At 40.3% G+C, this 25,137-nt stretch overlaps 2 protein-coding genes across 5 annotated transcripts in view; one reads left to right on the plus strand and one right to left on the minus strand.

The window, feature by feature from the left end:
• The window catches only part of LOC125240232 (glucose-6-phosphate exchanger SLC37A2), a 52,447-nt gene that overhangs the window by 7,550 nt on the left and 19,760 nt on the right, over positions 1–25,137 (plus strand). For all 4 annotated transcript variants that reach the window (XM_048148059.1, XM_048148061.1, XM_048148058.1 and 1 more), the window contains exons 2-3: positions 5,651–5,820; positions 14,104–14,184. In XM_048148059.1, the coding sequence (XP_048004016.1) occupies positions 5,651–5,820; positions 14,104–14,184 (251 nt within the window). The remainder of the gene's footprint in view (positions 1–5,650; positions 5,821–14,103; positions 14,185–25,137) is intronic.
• On the minus strand, positions 17,522–20,295 carry LOC125240234. Its single transcript, XM_048148062.1, has 4 exons — positions 19,353–20,295; positions 19,075–19,250; positions 18,492–18,611; positions 17,522–17,835 (listed from the first exon to the last, which is right to left on the minus strand). The coding sequence occupies exons 1-3, from the start codon at positions 19,444–19,446 to the stop codon at positions 18,546–18,548; spliced, it is 336 nt and encodes a 111-aa protein (XP_048004019.1). The 5' UTR covers positions 19,447–20,295; the 3' UTR covers positions 17,522–17,835; positions 18,492–18,545.

The raw sequence follows: 25,137 nt of genomic DNA on the forward strand, positions 1-25,137 counted from the left end.
ACCCCCAATTCTTTTTTTTTACTATTTAGTGTCATAATTTTGTAGCGGTTCATACAACACATATTCCCATCAAATTTCATCACTGTAGTACTTATAGTTTCCGAGTAAATCGGCTGTGACAGACGGACAGACGGACAGACGGACAGACGGACAGACGGACATGACGAAACTATAAGGGTTCCGTTTTTGCCATTTTGGCTACGGAACCCTAAAAACTAAATCTAAATCGGTTCATCCGTTCGGCAGCTACGATGCCACAGACAGACACACACACAGACAGACAAACAGACAGACAGACAGACAGACAGACAGACAGACAGACGGACAGACAGACAGACACGTCAAAGTTATAACACCCCGTTAAAAATAAGATCCGTCATAGCTGTAGAAGTATTAGTATGATCTTATTTTCATGGATTCGAACCGCTTTAAGTGTAACGCCGTGTCTTGCGTGGGCGACGGTCGCCGTCGCGTCTCATACTTCCATACAAAGACCTTTACAGGGGACAGCTCAATCACATTTTTTGCCATACGAAATTAAACCTTATTACTGAAACAGAAAGTCGATCGTATCAGACTAGCGAAAACGGTCCACATGAGAGGGCATTGTTTGGGCTGGTGTCCCTCTCGCACGTGTTGCCAGTGTTAATGAGGTTCCCATATTAGTAGTATTTTTATCTGTATATTACCTGACTTTATAACTTCTTATTTTATTTTAATGTTATATTCAAACTAGGATTTCGATATATATCAAAAAATTTGAAAATAATTATAATGTAATTATTTTGATGCCAGTTATTCAAAGATTTGTATAATTAAAAAATACTTTCAATTGGGTGTTAGTAGATTTAGTAGTAACTTTGAAAATTGACTGGTATCCCCAATTTATGACAGTGATGACGTCACTGAATAATGTTGACATTGTCAGCAAGTGCGAGAGGGACACCAGCCCAAACAATTACCTCTCATGTGGACACACTTTTTGACCTAATTAAACAATCTAGTTTAATAATTCTAAATCTATGCTTCCATATCGATAAGGTTTGATTTCGTATGCGTCGCATCGCCCACGCAAGCCACGGCGTAAGGCTTGAGTGGACGCTCAATGCGTGCGGCGTGCATGTCAAACAATTGAAGCCCATTGCCCGCCGAGTTTCTTGCCGGTCCCATAGTGGATACCCCCCTCCCAACTGAGGGGGGACTGAAATCTTCTCGAGGCTGAGGCGTAGGGTTAGAGCCGGCGTAGCTTTATTTGACGTTCATATGCGCATTGTAATATGCCTACTTGAAAAATAAATATTTCATTTTCATTTTCATTTCATTTCATTTTCCATACAAGTGTCCTGACTGTCCTGAGTCGACGCTGCATAGGGTGGACGCACTCTCGCCCGCCCCGCTACCCGCTACACGCCCCGGCTCTGGCCTTACACTGTGAAGCAAATATTATACAAGGTGCTCGCGAGGAACCCGCATAACTTGAACCACGCGTTTCTGAGGCCATAACCTAACCACAAAATTAAAATTTTGAAAAAACCCCCGACCGCGACATAGTGGACTGATTTTCATGAAACATGGCTTTCGCACTTATGCAATGAACTATGACTTCACCTTCGGCATCTGATTGACCTTAAGGCCGCTATTCTTTTCTTATCTGTAGTCTGCGCTTTGCAGTTTACTCAATTGATGTTATACCTTGTTTTTAACCCCCGACGCAAAAACGACGGGGTGTTATAAGTTTGACGTGTCTGTCTGTCTGTCTGTCTGTCTGTCTGTTTGTCTGTTTGTCTGTCTGTGTGTGTGTCTGTCTGTGGCACCGTAGCTCCCGAACGGGTGAACCGATTTCGATTTAGTTTTTTTTTGTTTGAAAGCTGAGTTAGTCGGGAGTGTTCTTAGCCATGTTTCATGAAAATCGGTCCACTATGTCGCGGTCGGGGGTTTTTTCAAAATTTTAATTTTGGTTGTCATAAAGTTGATATTGAAATTATTATATATTTATACACCGTGTTATTTTTCTTTTCCGTTAAATTCGACATTTCGTTATGTTCGTTATCAGGAACCACCCTGTATAACACTTTTAGTTAAATTAGCAAAAATTTTTTTTTCATCGTTTTCATGTACAATAATCAATTTTGGCACGTGCGGTTAAACAACAACTTTGCTCCCTTGTAAAACAAATAACTATTTTCCCTCACTAGCTCGGAAACACGTGTTTTGTCCTTTAATGCTAGCGGGTAAAAACGCATTTTGTCCACTAGTGGATAAAAGTAATTTGACCCAAAATATAGTAAAATTTTCTGCTTTAAAATTGATAAAAGTGCACATGAATCTAGTGATGATGATGATTTACCACCTGTGGAACTACTGAGAGCAGTGGGAAAAACGTTTTTTTTTTTTTGCGTTGTACCTACTTTCCTCACTATAGTGAGAAGAAAAGTTATGTGTTACATACGGGTGCAAATGTATTTTATTTCTCGTATGTTGAAAAACTCGCCAAGTTCAGGATTCTATTCTCGAACCACTCGCTTCGCTCGTGGTTCAACTATAGAATCCTTTCACTTGCTTGTTTTTCAATTCCACACTCGGCGTTAAAATACAACTTTGCCTCCTTGTATAACAAATAACTATTATCTCTGCTATTTTTGCTAACGTAATGCTGAATGCATTATCTAATTTATGTCAGTCTTTTATCTTTAATACCTAACTTCCTTTTGCGGTATTTTTATCAGTAACACATAATAATATTTTTCTACTCCCGAACTGTTATAATTTCTCATTTACAGGGTCGTGCATAGATATTTAAAACCCTACATAATAGTTATTTGTTATATAAGAGTGCAAAGTTGTATTTTAACGCCGAGTGTGGAATTGAAAAACGAGCAAGCGAAAGGATTCTATAGTTGAACCACGAGCGAAGCGAGTGGTTCGAGAATAGAATCCTGAGCTTGCGAGTTTTTCAACACACGAGAAGTAAAATACATTTGCACTCGTGTGTAACACAAAACTTTTCCCCTCACTATAGCGAGGAAACTACAACGCAAGAAACGCCTTAATCACTGCTTCCAGTAGTTCCACAGGTGGTAAAACATCTTCATTACTAGATTTACCCACTTTTATCAATTTTAAAGCAGAAAATTTGCCCCTATTCAAGGTGAAATTACTTTACCCACTAGTGGATAAAATGCGTTTTTACCCGCTGGTATTAAAGGACAAAACACGTGTTTCCGAAATAGTGAGGGGAAAAAGTCTATTCCCCAAAGCCAGCGTCCGCCAGCTTTCCGCGCATGCGCTCAGTATCGAAAAAACTGAAAACGCATTGTTTGGCTTTGTAACCATGTGGCAACGCATTGTTATAACGATTCTGCTCGTGAATTGAAGATTTTGGGCAGCTGAGCTGACAGTGCAAACCTTTGCGTCAAAATACAGGAAATAGTGGGAATTTCACGAAGTGACGAAAGTTATTCAAGTAAACTATTAAAAAACTAAGTGCAGGGTCATGGAAAAAGTATTATTTGCAACGGTGTTTCACGAAGTCAAAAAATACTCGTGGCATCTTAATAACAATTTTCGACTTCGCCACAAATTATTACCCACGCTACTCGTCTTTTTTGACCTCACTTAAACGCCAGTTACATAAAATACTATTATATATTGAATAGTTTATTTACGGCATACGTACAGTCAATCAACAAGTACAGCTCAGATGACAGTAATGTAATATGAATATGACTCATCAATTATGTGGCACGCGCCATCGCCATTTTGAGATAAGGATACATATGGACACTATCATGTTATGAGTTGACATCAATTGCTCGAGTGAGAAGAGTGACACATAGGTACAGTCATCATCGTCCTTGCGTTATCCCGGCATTTGCCGCCGCTCATGGGAGCCTGGGGTCTTTGACAACTAATCCTAAAATCTTTATTTCCAATTGTTACATTACAGAATGTGACAGGGGCCCCCGCACTAGGCTATGCCTGTATCGCAGGGTACCAGTTACAATTTACCCAATAGAAATAACTACACCAGAGACTTTAATAAAATTTGAAAACTGTTTGACACTCTCGTAAAAATAATTCAACGAGATTTGGCGTAGGCACTAGTTTCGAAAGCGACTGCCATCTGACCTTCCAACCTGAAGGGTAACTAGACGTTATTGGAACTAGTCCGGTTTCCTCATGATGTTTCCCTTCACCGAAAAGTGACTGGCAATAGTACATTACGATACAAGTGCGTAAAAAAGGAAGTTGGAAACGAGTGGCGATAAATTAAAACACGACCGAAGGGAGTGTTTTAAATCGACACGAGTTACGAATTTCCTTTTCGCACGTGTATCGTACGACGTTTTTCAGTACAGATGAGACTCTGAAGTTTCGACCTGGCATATAATGAACCACTTCTCGCACTAGTGCGTAAAAAAAACACCATCTGTACTGAAATAGTACATTTCGTTATAAGTGCGAGAAGAATGACATTCTCGCACGTGTGACGAACGACGTTTTTTAATACAGTTGCGAAAAAACACTACTACAACGAAATAAAATGATAAACAATCCGCAACTTTCGCAATAACATTGACGCATTTTGACAATTCAAAGGCGTATCTTTAAAGCTTTTAACTACTTGCGTGCATATTTTCAATTTTGCTATTCAACTAACACAATTTATTTATTTCATTGGGATAAAAACATAAACATTTACGATTTGGGAAGATTGTTTAATATATACCTACATTTTAATTCAATCGACCCATTTATGCCTCGATGTATTGCAAATAAGATGAAATAATTATGACAAATCGCGTAACATATTAAGGTTTTTGAACGTGCTTGCATTCAGTTAAAACATGGTAGACGCCTCTACTTTGTCAGAAGACGCGTTTCGTTCGATTTCACGTTCTGTTTACCCGACTCATTATTTCAAAGTATAAACCATTTTATAAATTATGTTTAGTATGACTAAAAGTAAACAATTACATATGAAATATCAATGTTTTAAGCATTAATCACTTAATAGTATGTTTATAATTTTATTCCGTCTTAGTAAAATAGACTAACATTGAAACTGCTCGATATGTAGTCGTAAAATGGAACGCATACTTTTTACGCGCTAGTGCGTAAAATACAACTTCTCGCACGCTAAACAGCCAAAAAACGGGCACTTTTTGAGCAACTGTATTAAAAATAATATTTTAATATCCTATTATTATTTTTAGGGTTCCGTACCTCAAAAGGAAAAAACGGAACCCTTATAGGATCACTTTGTTGTCCGTCTGTCCGTCCGTCCGTCCGTCTGTCAAGACCCTTTTTCTCAGGAACGCGTGGAGGTATGAAGCTGAAATTTATATCAATTACTCAGGTCTACTGTCCCTTGAAGCTGTGAAAAAATCAAACTTCTAAGCCAACGCAATCAAAAGATACAGCCGTTTATGCCGCAAATTTTCGACACTTGCAAGGGAATCAAAACCTACAGGGTGCTTCCAGTGAACTCAGAATCTTGAAATTTGGTACGAAGCAACGTCTTATAGCATAGATAAAGGAAAAATTACGAAAACCATAAATTTACAGAACCCTCGGTGCGCGAGTCCGACTCGCACTTGGCCGGTTTTTTTAATAATATTTATAACTCAATCTGACCATCTCTTTCCAGCTACCAGATCTTCGTCCTAATCCTTACCTACTTCACATACATGACGTACCACCTGACCCGGAAACCAATCTCCGTTGTCAAGAGTGTTCTGCATCAAAACTGCTCAGGACTGGTTCCACCACCAGACGTGGACCCTAACGACGAGAATTGGTGCAACTGGGCACCTTTCAGTAAGTATTTTAATCGTTTTTTCCCCTCACTAGCTCGGAAACACGTGTTTTGTCCTTTAATACCAGCGGGTAAAAACGCATTTTATCCACTAGTGGATAAAGTAATTTGACCTTGAATAAAGTCAAATTAACTGCTTTAAAATTGATAAAAGCAGGTGAATCTAGTAAGGTGCATTAATAGGGTAATTCCGAATGACAGAAATGCTCGGATATTTCCGAAAGGGGAATCTTGATATGATGGGAATAATGGTGATTTTTATGCGACTTTCGTAATTAGACGACTTTCGGAATTACCCTAATGCACCTTAATATAAATGATTTACCACCTGTGGAACTACTGGAAGCAGTGATAAACGCATTTTTTGCGTTGTAGTTTCCTCGCTATAGTGCGGTGAAAAGTTTTGTGTTACATTCGGGTGCAAATGTATTTTACTTCTCGTGTGTTAAAAAACTTGTTTTGCAATTCTAAACTCGGCGTTAAAATACAACTTTGCACCCTTGTATAACAAATAACTTTTTCCCGTCACTAGCTCGGAAACACGTGTTTTGTCTTTAACGTTTATTGCCAAACGTTAAATAGTTACTATAATGATTCACTGTGGCGAACTTTAAAGAGTCTATGGGTAACCTTTACTGGAGATAAATTAAACTTTAAATGTCCGATATTAACTCTGTATTTAATCCGACTTTATATGATCAGAAGGTTACAATTATAAGTACACAAAACTATGTGAGGGCCAGGCGGTGCCGCGGTACGACTACTAGTTTGTGTGCGCGCTGTATGCCTCGCGCTCAGTGACTGACTGACTGTTAGCTAAAGCTCCAAAGTAATAAGTTCATATTTGCTGACTCTAATGCATGCGTCACCGCCGTGCCCCTACATCATTCCCCCCTTTTCTTTTTTTCAAAAAGAAAAGAAAAGGTCCAAATTAATACAACATCATACAAAAAATAATCAAAGCTAATAATAGCCAAGTATTTGCTAACAATGTAACACAAACCTTACAGTGCTAAAGGTTCAAGGAACGCTTACCAAGCTAACGTTCATATGGTAAACAAGAGTTGCGAAATCATATCCGCTCTAGTTACATTACATTACATTACACAAACACTTCTTCTTCCTCCTACCCTTATCCCACGTTATGTGGGGTCGGTACAACACGTCTTCCTCTTCCATTCTCCTCTATCTTTCGTCATCTCAACACTCACATCTTTCTTCCTCATATCCTCTTTCACACAATCCATCCAGCGTTGTTTGGGTTTACCCCTCCCTCTCCATCCATCAACCTTCATCTCCAACATTCTTTTGCCTATATGACATTCATCCCTCCTCATTACATGACCGAACCACGCCAACCTGCCACTCCTCATCTTTTCCGTTATAGGCGCAACTTTCAAACTTCCCCTAATATACTCATTCCTGATCCGATCCATTCTGGTCACTCCACACATCCATCTCAACATTCTCATTTCCGCTACGTGCACTCTCCTTTCATCCTCCACCTTTGTCGCCCAGCATTCAGATCCATACAATACAACAGGCCTCACAATCGTCTTGTAGATTTTCCCCTTAAGTTTAAGGGGCATCCGTCGATCGCATGTTGTCCCTGAGACCTGTCGCCATTTCATCCATCCCGCATTTATTCTATTTTTCACGTCACGGTCGATGCTTCCGTCATTTTGGAATAATGACCCAAGGTACCGGAAGTCGGAGCAGACTGGTAGGTATACACCATCTAAGGCAATAGGGGAAAAACTGGATAGACCACCGAAATCGCAGAACATATGTTCAGTTTTGGTTCTACTGATTTTCAGTCCCACACTTTCCAGTCTTTCTTGCCATTTTCCCAGTCTGCTCTGGACCTCAAGTGCATTTTCCCCAACAAGAACAATGTCATCGGCGAACAGCATACACCAGGGTGCTTCCTCCTGTATGTCCGATGTCAGAGCATCCATAACCAGGAGGAACAAATAAGGACTTAAAGCCGACCCCTGGTGTAGACCTACCGCCACATTGAACTTGTCGGTGACTCCAGCTTCAGACCTGACGTGAGTACTAGCTCTATCATACATCGCCTGAACAAGCCTCACATACTTCTCTGGCACTCCCTTCTCTCTCATACACCACCACAGAACCTTACGAGGAACTCTATCGTATGCCTTTTCCAGATCCACGAACACCTTACACAAACACTGTTTCATTTATAATAACATACATCTAGTTCTGAGAACTTAAAACTTAATAACACAAGCTAAACATGTTTCTTCACATAATGACACTTATTGTTAATACACTTGTTGTGGGTTAGCAGGAACAGTATGGACTTTGATCGCTGTGGGTGGTATGTTCTCCACAGTTCTCTGTACCCACGATCTTGCACATTGCTTACATTTCGTTCTTACAATGTAACACATTGCCAAAAACAAAATTATTCCCAAAACGATGAGTCCAATTCCGACATAATTTAGTTTTGACTCCACTTGATTAGACAAATTTTCTACTTTTGCTATAGCAATAGCATTGTGTGAGTTACTATCGTCTTGCTTTCCTTGAGATAATCCCATTGTTAAACAATCCAAATATTATATAAACTGGCAAACTAATTTGATACTCTAACGTCTAATACGTTTCGAGATGAATTTGGATTTAATACATGTATTTAAAAAAACATCTGTTTAAATATGCTACAACAATCATGAATCAGTATATTACTACTTATGACATATCACGTACCACCTTGATACGCATACTTAGCAATTAAACATCGTCACAGTACCTACGCGACCTGCCGTACTTTAACTCTAAACTAAGTTGCGGAACTCTTTTATAGAGCCCGACTTGAAACTGAAAAAAAACTTTAGCGATAAGTAATTATGTTTGAATGTAGTCATCCACCCGGTGGAGTGACTAACGTCCTACTTTAGGGGATTTCCATCCCCAGGGTCCAGTCTCCATCCAGGAGATACTAAGTTAAAAGACAAATGTAGTGGACCCGGGTTTCCTGAATTTAGGAAAACCTGGATTAAGAAATGATCACTTGCGGGAAACCCTCCGCGCAAGTAACTTTACTCCTCAGCTCTCAACATAGATATTCTTAAAGTCATTGTACTCCCATATATTGACTGTGGTACTACCTGTATGTGACAACTATCCATCAAGCAAAAATCTAACTGGCCTATTTATAACTCGCCCGCTCCGCGTGGTACGAGTCACAGGTGTCGGCGTTTGTTGCACTAAAGGCTGTTTAGGCTCATTTGTGCTCAAACCTGTATTACTATTACCTGTCTTTTCAGAGGAACTTTCTACTTCTGGCCGTTCATTTAACAAAAATGCTGGTTTTAACCTATCTATGGATATCTCTACTTGTCTGTTAGGTAACTGAATTTTATAAGTCTTAGGCCTTCTATTCAATACTAAATATGGTCCGTCATAATTAGGAGTAAGCGGTTTACGTACCATATCATTCCTTACAAAAACATGAGAACATGACTCTAACTCTTTATGCACAAATAATTTTCTTGACTCGCTATTCGCTCGTGACGCGGGACGTAGACTCTCGACTACCGATCTAAGTCTTTCTACATATGAAAATGGGTCGTCGGAATTTTTTTGTGATTGAACGTAAAAATCACCCGGTAATCTCAATACATGACCGTATAGCATCTCAGCTGCACTTACCTCATTGTCTGACCTGCACGCTGCTCGGAGTCCTAGTAGAACCGTTGGAAGCTCGTCCGTCCAGGATGCGTTGTCTGCTAACCTGGCTGTTAGAGCACTTTTAGCTACCCGATGCCAACGTTCGACGATCCCGTTGCTCTGAGGGTGATAAGGCGTTGTACGTACCTTCTGAACGCCTAGAAATTTCATCAAACCCCTAAATAGATCGCTTTCAAATTGTCTACCTTGATCCGTTGTAATTAAACTTGGACAACCGAATCTACAAATCCAATTTTCATAAATAACTTTAGATACTGTTTCCGCTGTCATGTCAACTATTGGTATGGCTTCCGGCCATCTAGTGCGACGATCTATCATAGTAACTATGTACCTAAAACCTTGAGCTGTCGTGGGTAAAGGTCCCACGATGTCCACATGAATATGCTTAAACCTTTCCGCGTCCTGAAATTTACCTAACTTCGATATCGTGTGCCTATTTACCTTTGCCCTTTGGCACTGTACGCACGCCCTTGCCCATGTGCCTACATCTTTATTCATGCCTGGCCAAAAATATCTTTGGGCTACCATCTTACGCGTGGTCCTAATCCCAGGATGACTAACATTATGTACTGACTCGAACGCTATCTTCCTGAATTGTTCTGGTAAATACGGTCGAGCCACGTCACCTGATATTTCACAATATAACCTTACGTTTGAATTTGGCATGCCTAACAATTTATACTTTGTTCTATCTGTTGTAAACAGGTCCGCGAACTGCTTATCTGCTTCCTGTGCTTGCGCAATTTCTTCGAAATCGCTTGCTACAGGGCACGCTATTGTTTCTACACGTGATAGCGCGTCAGCAACTATATTCTGAGAGCCGCTAATGTGTTCTATTTCGCTCGTAAATTCGCTTATAAACATTAGTTGTCTCGCTCGCCTAGGTGTTTCTTTCGCTGAGCCTACTTTTGTTAACGCTACCGTGAGGGGCTTATGGTCCGTATACACTATCAACCTCCGGCCTTCTACCATGTTTCTAAAATGTACTATAGCCATGTATATTGCAGTCAATTCCCTATCATATGTACTGTACTTTTTCTGAGCCTCTGAAAATGCTTTTGAGAAATACCCAAGGGGTCTCCAAACGTTATTCGTGCGTTGCTGTAGCACGCCACCTGCACAAGTTCCAGACGCGTCGGTCATAAGAGCTAGTGGAACGTCCGGTACCGGAAATGACAATGTAACGGCGCTTTTAAGGCTTTCCTTACACTGCTCGAACGCGGTCTCTGCCTCGGCGTCCCACTCAATTTTCGTCTGATCTTTTTTCTTCGAGTTGTGCAAAAACTTATTTAAATGATTCTGTATCTCCGCGGCTTTACCTAGATGTGCTCTATAAAAGTTAACCATTCCTAAGAAACGCCTAAGTTGCTCAACGGTCTCGGGTCTCGGATAGTTAATAATAGCCTTTACTTTGTCGTCGCGTGGTCGTAATCCGTTTTCTGAAACTGTATAACCTAAAAAATCTACCTGCGATAATCCAAACTGACATTTACTCAAATTAATCGTTAAACCGACTTTTTCGAAACGCTCAAAAATTTTTGCAAGATGTTCCCTATGCACACTATCGTTCTCTGAAGCTACTATTATATCATCTATGTAACAAAATAATGAAGACTTTGCGCCTAGGTTATCAGTGATCGCCTCGATGTCCTGTAATTCAGCGTTCATGAAACGCTGAAACGTTTGTGCTGCGTTACGTAATCCAAAACATAACCTTGGGAACTCAAATAATCCGAAAGGCGTAATTATTGCCGTTTTCTCGATGTCTTCAGGTGCGACTTCTATGGCATGATATGCTCGATTGATATCTAAAGTGGAAAATAGTGACTTACCCGATAATCCGTACGTGAAGTCTTGTAACCTGGGAATCGGGTACCTGTCCGGCTTCGTGACAGCGTTCAGCCTCCTATAGTCTCCGCACGGTCTGATCGTCCTTCTTCGGAACTATGTGTAGGGGGCTGGCCCAAGGACTCTTACTCGGCCTGCAAATACCTAAAGCTTGCATGTTACGAAATTCCTGCTTTGCCTGCTCATATCTATCTCGCGGTAACGGCCTAGCTCGCGCATATACCGGAGGACCTGATGTCTCTATGTAGTGCTTTACACTGTGTTTAGCAGGTTCTTTAAACGATACGGGGTTTGCTACGTCCATGTAACGCATCAAGATGTCACGGTATGGGTTATCATCCCGAATACATTTTATGGACACATGTTCACAATGCTCAATAGACCCTACGCATCTAAAGTTTGTCACTTTATCAACTAATATTCTACTGTCCAAATCTACCATTAACTTATGAGTCCTTAAGAAATCTGCACCGATGATGGCTCGAGTCACGTCACACAATATAAATGTCCACCGAAACGCTCTCCGCAGTCCTAAATTGAGCTCTAGCGACACTGTAGCGAAAGTTTTAATTTCCGTGTTATTAGCTGCGTACAATTTTAAACCACACTCGCGACGCACTGTGGCACTGAATCTACTAGCTGGTACGATGGATACGTCTGCTCCGGTGTCTACGAGAAAATTAATACCACTATTGAAGTCTAAAACACACAAGCGGTGGCTTTCCGATCTCGGCTCCACGCACCCCCCAGCCGCTCCAGGGTGCACCGCGTCTAGTTTCCCTGCGGTGGCTGCCAGCTGAACGCGGTCGGCGGCTCCGCGCCTGCCGACTGCTGCTGCCAGGTATATGCTGTCGGCGGCGCTACGCCTGCCGACGGCTGCTGCCTGCCCCAGGCACACGGCTGGGTACAGCTCCGTGCATTTTCCCGGAACTTAAAGTGGTATCTACACAACCAATTCGGATTCCTGTTTGTGCCGCGCGACCTTGATCGCGACCGGTTCCTGTTCCGACGGAAATCTCTCGTCGGAGGCCTTGACCTGAGTTCGTTCACTTCAGTCCTAAGTTGCCTTATTTCCAAAGCCATATCTCGGAACCCACTTATCAGGTCAGCATTTATCGCCGTGGTCAACTGGCTCTCCGGGGTTGCTACAGCTGCTATCACCCCCGAGCCCATGGACTCCTGCACCTTGTCGGCCATCGCTGCCAGATCCTCCAACTTTGCGCTCTCTGGTACCATTGCGAGGAGCGCTCTCGATGCTGTCGGGAGTCTCTGCAACCATAACCTCCGGACAGTCTCTTCTGCGACGTTAGCGTCCCTGGCCGCTTCGGCCATTCTTCTGTAAAGCTGCGACGGCTTCTGTTCCCCTAAGTCCATTTCTTTCACTAGTTTGTTGAACTGCCGGTCGGCGCTTTCCTGAAACGCCTTGATGAGCCTAGCTTTCAGGGTGTCGTAATTCCTTTCCGTATTATCTAATATGTCTCCTATCGTGGTCAGCTCTTCTCGGCCTAATTTTCCCACTACCAGGTCGAACTTTGCCTCTTTGGACATCTTCTGGGGACCCACGATCGCCTCGAACTGGTTGAACCATTGCTTAGGCATATCTTTCCAGAAAGGATATATCCTAGCTGACACCGTAATCGCGGCTAGTTCACTCTCCATGGTCGCTGTTTTCTGTTCAGTTGTCCCTGTAGGCTGCTGTTCCAACCTCTCGGCGCTGGATACTGGACGCTCTAGCGGTACCTGTACTTGCACGGTCACTGGCACTGGCACGCCCGCTAGAACTGGCACGCCCACTGGTCTGGATCTTTGATCGCTCATCTAAGCACTTGTCACTGCCCGGAATGTCACTCTCATTCACTAAAGTCCTCACAACTTCGCAGCCCGCCTGGCTCCTCTGACAATTAGATCACGTCGGGGTCACCACTTTAACGTTTATTGCCAAACGTTAAATAGTTACTATAATGATTCACTGTGGCGAACTTTAAAGAGTCTATGGGTAACCTTTACTGGAGATAAATTAAACTTTAAATGTCCGATATTAACTCTGTATTTAATCCGACTTTATATGATCAGAAGGTTACAATTATAAGTACACAAAACTATGTGAGGGCCAGGCGGTGCCGCGGTACGACTACTAGTTTGTGTGCGCGCTGTATGCCTCGCGCTCAGTGACTGACTGACTGTTAGCTAAAGCTCCAAAGTAATAAGTTCATATTTGCTGACTCTAATGCATGCGTCACCGCCGTGCCCCTACATGTCCTTTAATACCAGCGGGTAAAAACGCATTTTATCCACTAGTGGATGAAGTAATTTGACCTTGAATATAATCATTTTTTCTGCTTTAAAATTGATAAAAGTGAGTGAATCTAGTGATCACGATGATTTACCACCTGTGGAACTACTGAAAGCAGTGATAAACGCGCTTTTTGCGTTGTAATTTCCTCGCTATAGTGAGGGGAAAAGTTTTGTGTTACACTCGGGTGCAAATGTATTTTACTTCTCGTGTGTTAAAAAACTCGCAAGTTCAGGATTCTATTCTCGAACCACTCGCTTCGCTCGTGGTTCAACTGTAGAATCCTTTCGCTTGCTCGTTTTTCAATTCCACACTCGGCGTTAAAATACAACTTTGCACTCTTGTATAACAAATAACTATTTCTCGTCTGGATCCGCGCGTTTGTACGTTTTTGCATGATACAAAATGATTATTTCCTGTTCAGATACAACGGACGCCAACACGCTACTGGGCGCGTTGGATTCAGCGTTCCTGTTCACGTACGCCGGCGCCATGTTTGTTTCCGGTGAGACTACTTGTACTTGTGTTTTTATCTTAAACCTAGCCATATTATATGCTTCCAGTTGAGCTCTGATTTTATTTTTTGTGTACAAGTTACATGTTGGAAATTATTTATTCATTTCAAATATATTTAATCAGTCTCAATTGGGAGTACAGATATCTTATGAATACTAGTTCTTAATAGCGAACCTTTACTGGTTCTGATGGAAAGCGCTCTTACTTTCCCATCCGGACCAGGGAAAGTTTCAACTACCCTGGCCATAGGCCATCTCAAAGGAGGGACATTGTCATCCCTGAATAGCACTAATGCACCAACTTTTACGTTAGTATTTTCAGTACGCCATTTTGGACGGTTCCGTAACTGTACTAAATATTGCTTGTGCCATTGTTTCCAAAAGCTTTGAACCATTTGAGTGCATTGTTGCCAGAATTTCAAACGATTAATTGGTACATGAGTGCAATCACTCTCTGGATATGACGTCAACGAGTCACCAGTCAAAAAATGGCCTGGGCTTAAATAAGGCATTTCAGTTGGGTCAGTTGTGGGCAAAGCCGTTAAGGGTCGGGAGTTTAAAATCCCTTCAATTTGTATGACTACTGTATTTAAACCCTCGTATGTTAAAACGGTTGTGCCAACAACTCGCTTTAAGTGGTGTTTTGAACTCTTTATCCCAGCCTCCCATAATCCACCAAAAATTGGACTGTAACTTGGGATAAACTTAAAGTCTATTCCCAGTTCCGCAGCATAGTTTACCACTGATTGTTGGTGGTCTACGGCCGACTGTAATTTATACAATTCAACCAACTGGTTATTCGCACCTTTGAACGTGCTTGCATTGTCACAGTATACAACTGAAGGCTTATTCCTACGCGAAATAAATCGTTTAAATGCGTTTAAAAACGCTTCTGTAGTCAAATCCGATACCAATTCAATATGAATTGCCTTTGTTGTAAAACATACAAACAATGCAATGTACACTTTATACAATATAGGTTTTCTTACACGATACATTTTTACAGTGAATGGGCCACCATAATCTATACCTACTTTCTTAAAAGCTCTACAGGGGTTTACCCTGTCGTGAGGAAGCGAACCCATCAATTGTTGGGCTTGCTTCGCTTTCAATTTGAAACATGTTATACATTTGTAAAGTACATGAGTTACTTCTCTTATCCCACTCATAATATGATAGGTTAAGCTTAAGCTATTTAGCACAAACTTTGCTCCAGAATGCAACAGTACTCTATGCTCATTTTCAATAATATAACGGGTAATATCTGATCCCTTAGGCAATATAATTGGATGCCTTTGAGAATAGGGTAGATTTGCATGCTGGAGCCTTCCACCTACACGGAGAAGGTTCATGGAACACAAGAATGGATGTAACCCATCGAGTTTCGATTTAAAAGGTTTATTTTCCTTTAAGGCACTAATTTCATCACTAAAATGGTTATTTTGTTCATATCTAATGATTGTCAATAAAGACTTTTTTAATTCTCGAGGTGTTAGACATCCCGATTTCTTGTCTGTATATTTCTTTGTAATACAGGCTTTACAATTGTCTATAAATCTATAGCACCATGCTAGGATTCTTTTCATTTTTATTATGCTAGAACAATTTTTGAATAGTGCTAGATCATTATTCTGAGAAACAGTTACCAGACTAACCTTTAGTTCTGGAATTTCTCCTGGCATCATCTCTATGGCTTCGTCAGCCGTAGGTTTGTATTCTCTATTTTTTAACATTGAGGGTCCGTGAAACCACAATGTGTTTTGCTGTAATAGGTGAGGATCCACACCTCTTGACAGACAATCTGCCGGGTTGACTAGAGTATTTATGTAATGCCATGAAAAATCCTTTGTATGATCTTTAATCATTTTTACTCTATTTGCTACATACACTGTAAGCTTTAGAGGATCAATTTTTAACCAAGAAAGTACTATTTGAGAATCCAAATATAGATACACTTTTGCATCAAATTTTAACTTAATGATGTCATACACCTTGTGTGCCAGAATTGCTAAAAGCAGAGCGCTATTGAGCTCAGCACGTGGTGTGGTGAGTTTTTTTATTGGGTTCACGCGTGACCTTGAGCATAGCAAGTCTACTGTAACTTTATTGTTATTATCAATAACTCTCAAATAAATGCAACATCCATAAGCGAGGTTAGATCCATCGGCAAATCCAAAAATTTCAATGGATTTTGCATTTTGTGTATCTATATTTCGATTGATTACAATATCTGGCATTTGTGTTAGGCTTTCTGCGAAAGCTCTAAAATCTTCATTGAGCTTGCCAGGCAGTTTGGAGTCCCAAGATGGGACTTCAAGCCATATCTGCTGCATTAGGAGCTTTGCCTTTACCACAATGGGTCCTGCCAAGCCCAATGGATCAAACATTTTACTTATAAAGCTCAATGCTTTTCGCTTTGTATAATTTTCAATTAATTCTTGCTTGGGAGAACTTATTATTAGTGTATCCTCTGATAGGTTGCACTTGAGACCTAATGTTCGTATAAAATCAGTTTCCTTATTTTCGGAAAAGTTTACCTCTTTACTTTCCATTTTGCAATTTGATGGCAGGTCAGTCAAGAGCGAACTATCATTTGCACACCATTTATGTAGGCTAAAGCCGCCTAATTTTAACAATTCTATTAACTCGTCACGAGTTTTAATGACAGTGTCCCTATCATTACAAGTTATATTAGCATCATCAACATATGTGTTGTGAAGCAACACGTCTGCAGCCAGAGGAAAACGCTCCTTATATCTATAGACCAGTTCGAGTAAGCATCTACAGGCTAGAAAACTACTACTTTTGAGACCATAGGTCACGGTCTGAAGCTGCAAACATTGTACTTCTTTATCGGGGGAATCCCTCCATAATATATTTTGTAACGGACGATGTGATGGTTCTACCAAAACTTGTCTGAACATTTTACGTATGTCGCAATTTAATACATATTTAAATAATCTAAATAAGATCAGAATGCTAAATAAGTCATTTTGTACAACTGGACCATTCAGAAGTACATCATTTAATGAAACTTTGCTTAAGCTTGGCATTCCTCCTTCAAAAACAATTCTAAGTGGTGTACTTGAACTTTTCACATTGATCACAGGGTGATGTGCCAGAAAATATGTGGCTTGTGTATCTAAATCATATTGTGATATAGGGATGCTAATTGCATGACCTAGCTCTAAGTACTCATCAATGAAGGACTTATAACCTCTATATAGAAGAGGATCCTTGGCAAGTCTAACTTCCAAACTTTTAAACCTTTTTAAGGCACATGTGAGTGAATCACCCAATTTTATTTCTTTGACATCCTGTTTGAGAGGTAAAGCTACCTGAAATCTATTATCTTTTAGCACAACTGACTCTTTAAATATTTTTTCTGCTAATTCTTGTTCAGAATTGGCTTCAGTGTAGATTTCAGGCACCTTCTCGGTTTGCCAAAATTGTGAAATTGACTGCTCTAACTTATTGAAAATTAAATTGTTACCGACATGTTTGCAACAGACCGCTGCTGTAAGATGAGAGGAGTCAGCTTGTTCGCTGTCACTCACTCTCCCAGCTACAATGTAGCCAAAACGTGTGTTATGGAGGTACGGACCACCAGGCTGTGCCAGCAGTTGGTCTCGCAGTAAATTCTGGAAAAACAAGTGACTGTCTAAGAGAATGCCAACGGTTTGAGAGACATCAAAGTCCTCATCGGCTAATTTAACATATGGAGGTATGGTAAAATTCTCTTTGTTAATCTTAAATTGAGGCATTTTACTTGTTATGCTACTGGTTACATTGCAAGTCACTGACAACTTAAAGTTGGTTGCCGTTGCATAAACATCAACAGTTGTTTGTAGCGTAGAGCTATTGACAGAGTTGAAGACTCCACCAACTGTATCATGTATCTCTTCTAAAGTGCAGCCAAGCTGTCTAGCTAAATCAGTTCTTATAAGAGAAACTTGACAACAATTATCTAATAGAGCTTTGGTAAAAATAGCATTACCTTTTTTATCTATTAATTTAACCCTAACACTAGGTAGGAGTATATCGCATTTTGCCTGTGCTAACAAAGCGACTTGGCTGGTACTTTTGTCGGGAACGACATCCTCATGTAACAATGAGTTGTGTTTTTCTTTACATACTGAGCATTTAAAACTAAATAGGCATTTTTTACCATAGTGCTCATTTAAACAAATGTTACACAATTTATTTGACTTTACATAGTCTTGACGTTGCATTATGCTTAAAAGTTTGAATTTTGGGCATAGGTGCATCTTGTGCAAATGAGAGGTACAGTACTTACATTTTAAGTTTTTTGTAGATTGTTTGGTAGAACCATCACTTGTCGCAGCGACTACTAAGCTGCTTCTCTTGGTTGGGGGTTGCGCCTGGGCAAGGGTTTCCAGTGCCGCAGCCCGGTCCTCTAGAAATTCAAACAAATCATTCAACTTAGGTAATTCCAAACCTTGCTTTTCTAAATGGAAAGCTCTAAGGGTGTACTGATCAATCTTACGCTGTAACACAGTCATAATAATTAAATCCCAATGTTGCACTGGAACATTCATGTTCTTAAGAGCACCTAAGTGCTGTTTAGTGTTAATAACTAAATCCCTAATTGCCGCTGAAGACGTTTTATTCATATTTGGCAAATCTAAAATGGAAGTAATATGATATTGTATCATTTGCTGCTTATTGTCATAGCGATCGGCTAGTAACTTAAGCGCTACTTCGAAATTTTCCTCATTTAAAGGTAAATGTTTAATAATATTTAAGGCTTCGTCACATAAGAGCGAACGAAGGTAATAAAACTTATCGCACTGCGATAGTTTGGGATCTTTTTTAATTACACTGTTATAAAGTGTTATAAAATCATTATATTGACCTACCTCGCCGTTGAATTTTTTGATCTCAATGCGTGGGAGCCTTTGGTATCCGCCGTAACCGGCCTCTTGCGCAGGTCGCGCGAGAGTAGAATCGACACCAATAGGCATTAACTGCGAATTGAGATATGCAGCCATCTCAAAGTAAGCAGCTTCCACCGTGTCTATGACCTCTTTGTCATCTGGATCAATCAATGAAATTTCTAAATTAAGTTCCATATACTCAGAGAATGTTTTAACTAAACGATCTCTTTTTTCTCTTAATAAATGTAAATCAAGGTTACCTGGATCTATGTTGTTTATGTAAGCCCTTAAACGGGTCATAAACCCTTTGGCTTGTCCTCTGGCTGCGACTAGTTTTTTCAGTGCATCACCCATTTTTCCTTATAAATTATGCTTATTACAATGTAATTGTATACAAAAACACTTTTCTAAAACACTGTTTGCACTTTTAATTATAGTGTATAGGTTTTTAAACGATACGAACACTAAAAACACTTGAAAGGCAATTTTTAACTTTGCACAAACAACTTTTACCGTTATGACGCCAAATCGAAGTAATTGCAAACTGCAAATTGTTTTCTATTGCACGCAAAAATCACTATATCGCAGTCACCAATCACTGCTCTGCTGCAGTGCGCTCCGATTGGCCAAAACGTTCGGCCTTAGTTGCGAATGGCGTTTCGTTATCGCAGAGTTGGGTTGATGAGAACCGTGTCAACGAGAACTAACAGGGCGAGTCCACTTGAACGTAACGGACAAGTCTATTTTTCGAATGTGCTGGAACTTATGATTTAAAGTTATAATTTAAAGTCTATGTTGGTTGTTTAACACCAAAATATTGTTTTCTTAACAAAAGTTCACTAATCTTGTTAAAATAAGGTCACAAAATGTTCCTTGATGTTCAACGGCAGTAGTTACACGAAGTAATAATCGCTATACGAAAATGTACCTTAAGCACTATCAAACAAGGCTCACGATTATTGTTCTAAAAAGTTTTAAATTTACGAGCACCGCACGTATTAGGCACAAAATAAAATGCCGTATCTTTATATCCCAAGGCAATGTTTAGCTCGGAGATTGAATGCACACTACACTGTAGTGTACGATAAGTGATAACACTTTCTTTGCACTGCAAAGTATCTTCTGATGAAAATCAGGTCCACACACCGTCGGTAGACAACTACCATAAGAAAAAGTCTGACTTTTAAACAATGAGCACTGCACACTGGCCTAAAATATAACTATAGCTAGGCTCGCCTGACTTTTTAGACGATGATGGGGTACACAAATCGGGTGCACTGCACACCGACGATCCGCCACACGGTGACGTCACGTTGCATAGAATCTGCAACAGCTTCCACTCGCAGAAAAAACAGCTGGGCCTGCGCGAACAACTGCACCGACCACTCCACGCACTGCGCGGAATTTGTTTTTAATGCGCTTAATGGCAATTTGAGTTGATAACGTCCACGGGTGTCGACAATTTGCCGACCGCGAAACACACTGTGTCCACGTAGCGTTGCTAACCGCGTCAATGCACTGCACTGTAACACCCGGCCCATAAGTCCAAATACGCGAAATTTAATTGTTCTCATTTGTTTTCCGACCGAAGGACCATATGTTGGGCGCAGGGATAATTCTAGGAAAACGCCCACATAAATTTTTACAGTTTTTATTCCACTTTCCACACTGGTTCGACCGGGGTTAACGTTACAACTAAAAGTTCTATATCTACCTACTTATTTGTATATTTAAATGTACGGTATCGTACACTTACTTACCTGTAATACAAAATAATAGGGAACTTGACTGTAGTAAATACGAATATAGACGCCAAAACTGCAAAAAATCGTACAGTGTGGAGAATGAGGACAAGGAGAGCCGACCCCAGATAATGGGAAAAGGCTTAGGTGGAAGAAGAAGGGAACTTGACTGTAGTAAAAATAATAGTACATTACTACAGAGGCCGGGACAAAGGGACATTTCCCGCCAAGGTATGTATAGTGCTTTTCTCAAACATGGTATGAAATAAATAAAGTCTACTGAAAAGAACTTGGAAGTGGAAGAGCTAGTGGGCGAGCCCAACGTCATCGGCGAGAGTAAAGCTTCTCGTCTGCGATGGCTCGGCCATGTGGAGAGGATGGGAGAGGATCGTGCGGCCAAAAGAGCTCACTTGTGGCGATCTACTGAAAAACGGCCGGTCGGAAGGCCCAGGTACCGATGGATCGACGAGGTCCAGAAAGACCTGCGTGACCTTCAAGTGACTGAGTGGCATCAGATTGCACAGGATAGGAGCGAATGGCGGAATCTAGTGTCGGAGGCCAAGATCCACTTCGGGTCGCTGAGCCATCGCAGTAAGTAAGTAAGTAAGTAAGAAAATAGTAACTTTGGATGGCTGTATCTCCTAAACGGTGCGTCGTAGCGCAAAAATAATCGAATTTTCGTTCCCCTGTGGTACGTCGTATACGCTTATAAAAAAACAAAAAGTTAAAAAAAAATTAAAAAAAAAAACGAAAAAATTTTTTTTTGTATGAAAACGCACCCAAAATCAAATATTGTCTAGGGCCCGTACCAGTTGCAGTCGGCAACTCGGCACGTCTATAAAGCCCCTTATAGTTTTTTTTTTAATTGGCTAAATACCTGGATGTTATGTCACAATTATCTGTGTTTGGAAATTAAAAAAGAAGACTTTGCCGGCCTTGGCCTGCAAGGTTTGTATGAAATTCCATTATCTATCAATCGTCCTAGCCGCACCTGCAACGTCATACTTCGCTGCCAATTATAAGGCACATAACATCAATCTTTCATACCATGTTTGAGAAAAATATTTTATACCATGCACGAAATAAAGCATCAGATAATTATAAGAAAAACATGGATATAAGTTATTTTTAAATCCAATTTCTATTTAATAAGTCAGGTAGAAATATATAAAGTAACTGAGTTGACCGTGACGTCATTCAATTCGATTTCATATAAATTCCATATTAGCAAGTCGTTCAAATTCGTTTTCAGTACAGATGGTGTTTTTTTTACGCACTAGTGCGAGAAGTGGTTCATTATATGCCAGGTCGAAACTTCGGAGGCTCATCTGTACTGAAAAACGTGTAATGTACTATTTGACAGTTCTTAAAAAGAAGCTGATTTGACTAGGAGGCAAGTAGCCTATTAGACTTACTCGTATAGAACTTTTTATCGCATACCGTGGTTCTAAAATCAGTGGAGTCGCCATAGGAAAAAAAAAATCGAAGTCAAAGTCCAACAGTGTGGTGTCATAATTATTAAACATAAATATATATTATGTACAATAAATATCATAAACTAGGCAATTAAAAAGAAAACTAAAAATTAAAATTTTCAAAAAAAAACCCCGACCGCGACATAGTGGACACATTTTTAACCCCCGACGCAAAAACGACGGGGTGTTATAAGTTTGACGTGTCTGTCTGTCTGTCTGTTTGTCTGTCTGTGTGTGTGTCTGTCTGTGGCATCGTAGCTTCCGAACGGATGAACCAAAATGGATTTAGTTTTTTTTTGTCTGAAAGCTGAGTAAGTCGAGAGTGTTCTTAGCCATGTTTCATGAAAATCGGTCTGCTATGTCACGGTCGGGGGTTTTTTCAAAATTTTAATTTTGTGGTTAGGTTATACCTTGACAGGAACTCTTTATAATACTCGATCCTCTTTGATAACACCCAACTATTATTCAGGGTTTGAAAATATCCGATATCTATAATAAATATCAAAATATCGGATATACATACATACATACATACATACAATCACGCCTGTGTCCCATGAAGGGGTAGGCAGAGCACATGAAACTACTCAGGTTTCAGTGCCACTCTTGGCAAATAAGGGGTTGAAAGAAAACGAAATATCGGATATTTATGATATATATCGGATATATTATATCAATTTTGTATGGAAGGCATATTATTATTTTGTTGCATTATTTACGAATACTACTTTAGACAAGGAAAATCTACTAAAAAACATAACATTCAGTAGAAAAAGAGTAACAAACACATAAAAATTATATTTTTAACAATGTTACATTTTTTTACCATTTTTGTTTTGCAATAATTGTATAAAAAGTAATATTATATCGGATATTTATATCCATTGATATATGTCGAACCCAGCACGGGAAGCATGGTCGCGCGATAGACGATAAAATAGCAGGCCGTCCCTATCGCACTATCTGTAAGTGCGATAGGGACAGCCTGATATTTTATCGTCTATCGCGCGACCATGCTTCCCATGCAGCTGGATATATATCCGATATATATCGGATCGTTGATATATCGAGTCTCGTCGTACGCGCCATTGCGATCGGTCGTGTGTAAATTGCGAGTACCGTGCGAGGCAAAATGACCTCTAAAGTGGTGAAATGTCCAATGTGCAATATAGTGATAAACGAAGTTCTTGCGTTTGTGAGTAACAAGATTGATGTGGTATTAGAGGAAACAATCAGCCGTGTTTGTATCAGTGCTTTCTCGGAGTCTGACATCCTAGAGGCAAAAAACCTACTATTTGATGCCATACCTACGGTAAAGCGAAATATCTCTAGGAAAGGGAGTGGAAAGACACTACGTGAGATTGATGATATCATTTGGGTTTTTAAAAACACAATAGCCGAGGAGAGACCCATATTTGTGGCCAGAGACCTTCAAAAACTACCGCCTCTGTTGTTTGATCATCTTGATGTGACAAAATTATTAAAAGATATTTTGAAGTTACAACAGGACGTATCATCATTAAAAGAACAATCTGCCACAGTTACGCAGCTAAATTTGCTTAGGTCGGAGGTAGATTTAATTAAAAAACGGCCTCAGGCGGATTTGTCAAATATATCTATGCAACGAAATGTGAATAAAAAACGAGGAGCTTTTGTTAGAGATTTCGAGTTAAATAGCGGTCCCATAGGTCTGCCACCGATGTCCCAAGACGGTCAGATTGCTAGTAATGTCGACGTATCCTTATCTGATTGCAACAACCAAAATACCTATCGTGACATTGTACAACCGTCTTCATACTTACTCGAAGCGGAAAATACATCAAATATGGAATCGACATCAATATCGCCTCGCCCGCTACGAAATCAATCAGCTGAGAGTAGTCGAATTTTATCAACTTGTGAGGTGGATCGCGAAAAAAGTGTTATGAATCATAAAGTAACCGTCCGCTCGCCTGCGCCGGCCGTTATGACGTCGTCGCTCGGGAGTGCGCATGCGCCGGGCGCCTCAGCCCCTCCCCCGCTCCCCGCGCAGGCGCCCACTGACAGTACTGCGTCGACCGCAGCGCATACACATGCATTACCAGCTGATCTAATCACCGACACGGAGATAAGCGGATGTAAACAAACAATAAAAGTAACTTCCATGGCTGATGTTGTGCGTGGAGGTGAATTTAAGCAGGAAACTTGTTCTAATGATTGGATATTAGTTCAGAAAAAGAGATTGAGAAACCGTTTCGTTGGAAATAGAGGGAATGCTATTCTGAGTAACGGGGAGAAACTTAAAGCCGCTGATATTAAAATACCTATTTATATATACGAAGTGGCAAAGGATGTTTCAACAAAAGATGTATCGGATTATTTATTTATTTATTTATTTATTTATATAATTCAGGCAGGCAGTTGAAAAAACAACTGATATGGCCTGTATCCTGGTATCTTTTTCTAGGTTTATCTCATATTATTATGTTTGTCTAATTTGTTCTTAAAACTGTTGATGTTGGGTGCTGAGACTACTTCCTCTGGTAGCTTGTTCCAAGGCGTGACTACTCTGTTAGCAAAGAAGTGTCTATGTGGGTTGTTGTTTGACATGCAGAGTTTCTGTAGTTTTAAGTGGTGCCCTCTCAGTCGGGTATTGGTGTCTCTTTTGAGTACAGATTTGAAGTCTTCGAGGTCATAGTGTCCATTCAGGATTTTATACACTTCAATAAGATCACCTCTATCTCTTCTTTCCTTGAGTGTAGTCAACTTCAGTGCTTCCAGTCTACTTTCGTATGGTAGTCTCTTGATCTGCCTTGGTATTTTATTATGTTAAAAATAAATCTGGATTT

This window comes from Leguminivora glycinivorella, chromosome 27 (assembly GCF_023078275.1).
Source record: "Leguminivora glycinivorella isolate SPB_JAAS2020 chromosome 27, LegGlyc_1.1, whole genome shotgun sequence".
Taxonomy (NCBI): Eukaryota; Metazoa; Arthropoda; class Insecta; order Lepidoptera; family Tortricidae; genus Leguminivora; species Leguminivora glycinivorella.